Raw genomic sequence first — 6,056 nt, forward strand, 5'->3', positions numbered from 1 at the left:
GCAGTCCAGCCAGCGTCTCTTCCGGGGAGTGGGACTCGGTGTCGCCGTACGGATCATCCGCTGACTGCGGCCACACGAACTCCTGTAATGAAGCCAGCTGGAAAACGCTGAGAGGAGAGGACTCGGAGGCCTTCTGCTTCAGGTCCATCTGCAGCGGAAATGCTAGAAACTCCTGGTATTTATGACTGCCTATGAAGGCACAGACTTCCATCCTTTCCTTAGAAGTACTCGATGACAATCTGCTTTGTTTCTAGAGGATTTCACAGAAACAGACCAGCTTCTTTGTTCCGGTGAGCACTTAATGCACTATGACCTTCTGAAGGCTTACCATCAATCACACTGAAGCAAAAAGCACAATTACTGTCAACAAAAACACACCACACAAGACAAGATGTAAGCTAAAATATTTATTTGGCAATTACACAACTTTTTTTTTTCTCCATTTTGCTTTTTGAAACTGTTTTATATTTAATAAAAACTGTAGAAAATGTGAAGTTTATTTGAGTTGATGACAGTTTGGGCTTTCCTTTGAACATGAACACAGACAAACAAGAGCACAACAAAGTGACTTATATTCAGACATTTCTTTTCCCTCATAGAGAAGAAATTGTTTCATCTCAACCAATTTTCTTTCCTCGTATTGTGCAAATCGACATTTTTCAGGCAGGGTTCCTTTTCCTGCCCCGCCTGCACTGAAGTGGAATGCCAGAGACCATCTCATGGTCTCGGGGGTCGAGGGTGAGGTTTCGGGTCGACGTGGCGGCGTGCAGCCTCTCGGTCCCGGCTCTACTTGGGGAAGACGGTGACCACGTCGTAGCCCTCGGGTGGCGTCACCCGCTCGCGCGCGTGCTTCTCACAGTAAATCTGCTCCTCCACAAAGAAATGTCCCTTCTGTTTGAGGTTGACGTCGCAGTCCGTGCAGGTGTAGCACTCGGGGTGGCGGAACTTGTCCCTCAGCTTCACCACCATCCCCCTGAGGAGGAGACACGAGGAGACGCCACGGTCATGTGAACAGACAAGACATGATGACAGTTTGGTGTTTTCGCTTGGAACTGTTGCAGCTGAAACAGACGATGAGTGGTTGAATGATTTTACAAGCAAGTGTTGACTTTTCGCACGTTTTAGTGAATCTCAGAAGTTGTGCAAATAAAAGCAGAAGAATGGAGCTCATTCTGAATATTCAAGAGCAAAACCAGCAGTTGGAGCCACCTCGGTGGTTTTTACTTGATTCAGCCACAAGGGGGAGACAAACTCCAGACAAGTGCGTCTTTCTCAGCATTCCAAGTTTATGAATGAGCCGAGAGTCTCAGTCTCTCTGGTTTGGACTCACATGCAGACATAAAAGAGGCTGAAGAAGAGAGCCAGACTTACACGATCCCAGATCCACATTTATCACAGAGGGGCAGCCTGTCGGCGTTTCCCACCGACGAGCCGATCTTTGTTGTTGGTGGTTTCACACTCCTGAAGCCCGAAGGTTTATCAGAGTCGCCTACAAACAAACAAACACACACACGACATTGAGAGGTTTCCATGTCTCTGTGCCATCACCACGCAGACAGAAAGTCCGCCTGTCGGGGTGTTCAGCGGCGTCTCACCCGTCTCCAGAATCTCCTGCAGCACCTTGAAGGAGGCCGACTGCCGAGGCGGCTCGTCCGACTCCTGGTTCTCCTGCAGCATCTTGTAGACCTCCGAATCCGCTGCCACGGCCGGCGGCCGCTTCACGACCTTAGACGGGTCGGACGGGACTCTGCAGAGGGTTGAAGCACGTCAGCAGGACTCAGTGGAGGGTTAATCTAAGCTACGGACATCCTGCTTCTTTCAGTTTGGGCTCAGTAACTAGAAATAACTAGAAAGGTTTGAGTTCTCCTCGTACCGAGGAGGAATAAACACAGCCGAGGTAATCTGCGTCATGCAGCACAACGTTCATATTTTCCACAACAATTTGGTCATTGGATGATGGAAATGTTTCCACCAACATCTTTCAGGAGACGCAGCGGCCGGCGGTGAGGATCTGGCTGTGGGAGCGGCGGCGAGGTGTGCCGACAGACAGCGGGCTCTGGATGTGCTCCTCGCCCCGTGCAGCGGTTTCCATTACATCACGTCTGCTTTTTATGGAGTCCAGAAGAATGTGACCCTCCAGTGTTGTTTTAAGGACTTATCGCTGCTCTGCAGGCATTTTCCCAAGTTCTTCGAATAGTTTAGAGATAAATGCGGACTGCAGATGAAGGGAAAGAACTTGAGGTTAACTGCTGCACTGTCTGTAAAGGAACACCTCTTCAGATTCACTTTTGAATTCCAGGTTGATGACTTATACTGTGAATGTCTGTGAGTTTGCATGTTCTTCCTGGTTGCACTGACTGATTCATGACTCTGCACGAGCCCATTGGTCTGCTGTGTTCATGTTATCTCCCATCCTCCCCCCTGGAGTCAGATCCAGCCTCTGAGCAGGACGGATGAACAGACGCAGTAAAAACATGCAGGATGGATTCATTTGCATCAACGCCACCAGAGAAAAACGCTCCCAACAAGCAGACAGCTGCCGTGACGCCTGTCATGTGCTGCGTTTGCTCTATTTAAAGCTCTCTGCTCATACTTCAGTTGACATGTTTGAAAAAGAAAGTCTCTCAACCTACTTTTCAGGCAACCTCGCTGTGACTTTCTGATCCAGAAATCCTCACTTTAATCCCCCGACTCCCTTCAGCTGCTGAATTCACCGAGGTTATTTTGCACCGTGCCGCGCTGCTCTTACTTGCTGCTGGGGTCGCTGGCTATGGTTTTCACTTCATCCACGGCGGAGTTGAAGCTCTGGATGTTCTCGGAGGAGTACAGGCCGGACGGGTTGTTGTACGTGTTGGTGACGACCCTGGAGCCGAAGCCGGTGAAAGGCAAGGCGCTCCGGTTGTGGCTGGAGCCGATGTGCTTCACCTCCTGGGGAACAGTCAAAAAAATTGAACAATTAATACGGCGGCAGTCAGCTGATGACACTACAGCTCACTCTCTCTCTCTCTCATGCAGCAGTCACTGAGTAAACTTTATGCAACTCTCACACCTCAGATAATCTCTCCTTTAATGCCGTCGTGAACACACACGTGTACCTGCATGCAGTGTGTTTTATTAGTGTTACTCAACATCTGCAGTTTGCAGCGATGACAGTCAAAAAAACCAGACTTGCACAACTTGTAAACGACAGAAGACTCTTTTTTTTTTCTCTTAAGTGCTGCCATCAGTTTGATACATGAACCCACACACACACACACACACACACACACACACACACGGCATAATCGGATAATGTGCAACTGTGGATTCTGCCTTAATTATACCTAACAGATCTCAGAGGCGATCACGTCACGGCGCCGGCATGCCAGCGGAGCGGGCACATAAATACCACGGGATCTCGCTCATGCTTCACAGTGGGAACACACGGAAACTGCCTCCAGATTTAGCTCATGCTTCAAGCGTCTGACATCTAAATTGCTGAGAGTTCCTGAAAGCAAGTAAATCCTTCAAAAAAAAAAAAGAGACCTCACCATTCTAAAGAGGACTGATTACAAAACACAGAAGTTGAACAAAAGAAACAGCAAAGACGCTCCGGTGTGGCAATTATTCAGCGCAAGTGCTCGAGACGTGTGTGTGTGAGGAAACACGCACGACCCGTGGAACACACACACACACCGGCTACGGGACTCTGGCTTCCTGCATGAATTCATACTTTGGCCTCAGCGTTCCAGGCAGCAGGCAGGAACTGAGGCTTGCGTCACGGCTTGGCCGATAAACTACTGTCTCCTAGGCAACCGCCTGTTGGGAAGTAAACAATGACCTCATGGTTGGCAGAGAGCAAAGAGAGAAAAGAAAAGAAAAAAAAAAAATCCCAGAGAGACATTTACAGGCTTCCAGAAATCAATACCCTGCTGTCAACGGGACTTTATCAACACTGATGGAGTAAATTAAAAACACACCTGTGGCTCTGATGCGAGGTTCATCTTGTAGGGGTGGACCCTCCCCTCCTCGGAGGACAGCGGCGACCACATTTTGGACTCTGATCTGAGGAAGCAAAACAAACGATTTAATGACATTATAAATAAAAAGCGGTGGACACGCCTCGTGTGTCCTCCATGAACGCCACACGGCGCTCCTGAACGCCGCCACGCCCTCTCAGGTGTGTTTCTCCTGCCTGTCACGCCTCGCTCTCAGCACACCGGGCTGCAGTTTGTCTGCAGAATCAATTACGCCGCCCACGCCGCCTTCCGATCGCCGGCTACAGGAAAGTTTATGAGGTAATGTGGCGACGCGGCGCTGAGGTGCAGCCGACTGCAGTGAAAGCACAACCAACGTCACTCCCTGCACACCTGGACCGCGTCTCACGTTACTCAGGGTTCTGTCAGGCCCGTGGCACGCGCCGCCGCCGCAGCAGCCCTCCTACCTGTCTATGGAGAGCACCATTTCCTCCACGCAGCCCTTTATCTTGTTCTGCGCCTGCAAGTGAGTCATGGCTTCTGTCGACTCCCCGTCGATGGCCAGGATAATGTCTCCCATGCACAGGTTGGCTTGGGCTGCTTTGCTCCCAGGGTTGACCTACACACACACACACACACACACACACACACACACACACAGGAGACACACTTCATTTAAGAACAACAAGCCACTTTTATTCAAGAATGCCTCGTATAGACACAACTTCCAGCCTTCAAGTGTTCAACATTTTCAACCCCGACCTTCAAGAACATGTCTCTGTTTACACAGACACACACACACACACACAGGTCAGCGGCTCAGACCGGAGGCCAGATGCTTTCTCCAAGATAAAGGCTGAAAAGCAGAGAGAGAGAGAGAGAGAGACGGGAGGGAGAGAGAGGCACGGTCCAGGAATTCCTGATCACTTTTCCATGGGTGGAGCGGACTGACCGCAGCAACAACATCCACAATGAGGGCAGACAAAGCTCCCAGCAGAGGGTCACACACTCTGTCAGGGAGGAACACACACTCATGTTTGGCTTCACTTTCAACAGAGACATGATCACGGAATAAAGGGGCAGTTTCTGCCTTCTGATCCGAACATGATGGTGAAAAGAGAGAGGAATGAGAGGAAATGTTACTTTGAAGCAAGTCAGGACTTGTCTGGAAGCTTCAATAGAAACAGAATTTAGACTAGAAACATTGTATTAAATGAGAATAGAAAGTGATAGTTTCTCTTTCTGGTTGTAAAAGAGCCACTGAACTCTCCCTCTCGTGAGAAGCAGCCCTGAAGGGAGAACGGAGAGAGTTTCCCGTTAGCGGAGGAAGGGCTCAGGTGTGGCTGTTCGGGCTCCGCGACCCGCTGAAACTCACCCGGGAAATGGCCAGCGGCTGGTCGAAGTCCTTCCCCCCCACCAGCCTGAAGCCCCAGGGCCCGGGGCCCTGCATGACCACCCGGACCGGCATGCTGGACGTCTGCTGTTCCACAGGAGCGCGCGCGAGATAGAAAAGCCACTTAGTTCTGCTCCACTTCCTACCGCATCTGATCTGACATGTGCCGGGATCGACGGTGCGAGCCGAGCGGCCCGCAGCTGCGCAGAGGGCCGGGGGGAGGAGCGGGGGAGGACCGGGGGGAGGACCCTGCTCTCGGACCGGGACGAATCCGAACGCGAGAGACGGAGGATCGTCTATCGAGAGGATGGATCACTCTGTCAGGAGCGCCGCGGGCCAGGGGGCGGAGCCACAGAACTTCTAAAAAGTGTTATCATAAAAAAAAAAAAAAAAAAAAATGTATAAAAAGAAAGTGAATCAGTAAAGACAAAGCAAGAAACAAGAAACTAGCAAGTCAAAATGTGGTGAATTGAGTACAAGTGGTGAAAATGTTTAAGTTTTCACAAAAATTTAACAGTTACTTCTAAAAATGACCACATTATCAACATAAATCCAGTTTTATTGAACCCTTCTGATGGAAAATGCCATAAAATTTGAACAAAAAAAAAAAAAACCTTCTCCAATACAGGTTTTATGATGAATGCTTTTCCAGACTCGTCCTGGCTTCGAGCAGTGAGGTATCTGGCTTTCATGTGGATGTCTCCACT

General features: G+C 49.8%; 1 protein-coding gene across 1 annotated transcript; it reads right to left on the bottom strand.

The window, feature by feature from the left end:
• Nucleotides 1-392: 392 nt before the first annotated feature.
• On the bottom strand, nucleotides 393-5,543 carry pdlim1 (PDZ and LIM domain 1 (elfin)). Its single transcript, XM_030107355.1, has 7 exons — nucleotides 5,332-5,543; nucleotides 4,424-4,575; nucleotides 3,960-4,044; nucleotides 2,750-2,928; nucleotides 1,596-1,747; nucleotides 1,372-1,489; nucleotides 393-973 (listed from the first exon to the last, which is right to left on the bottom strand). Exons 1-7 carry the CDS (start codon nucleotides 5,422-5,424, stop codon nucleotides 787-789), a joined length of 966 nt encoding a protein of 321 aa, XP_029963215.1. The 5' UTR covers nucleotides 5,425-5,543; the 3' UTR covers nucleotides 393-786.
• Between the last annotated feature and the right edge of the window lie 513 nt (nucleotides 5,544-6,056).

Source organism: Salarias fasciatus, chromosome 13, assembly GCF_902148845.1.
Source record: "Salarias fasciatus chromosome 13, fSalaFa1.1, whole genome shotgun sequence".
Taxonomy (NCBI): domain Eukaryota; kingdom Metazoa; phylum Chordata; class Actinopteri; order Blenniiformes; family Blenniidae; genus Salarias; species Salarias fasciatus.

Excerpts from the sequence above, each read along its gene's own strand:
- pdlim1 (XM_030107355.1), bottom strand. The coding sequence starts at position 5,424 with ATGCCGGTCCGGGTGGTCATGCAGGGCCCCGGGCCCTGGGGCTTCAGG. Across the intron at positions 4,045-4,423 it reads ATGGTGCTCTCCATAGACAG|ATCAGAGTCCAAAATGTGGT; the intron begins GTAGGAGGGCTG and ends TTGCTTCCTCAG. Across the intron at positions 1,748-2,749 it reads GCCAGCGACCCCAGCAGCAA|AGTCCCGTCCGACCCGTCTA; the intron begins GTAAGAGCAGCG and ends AACCCTCTGCAG.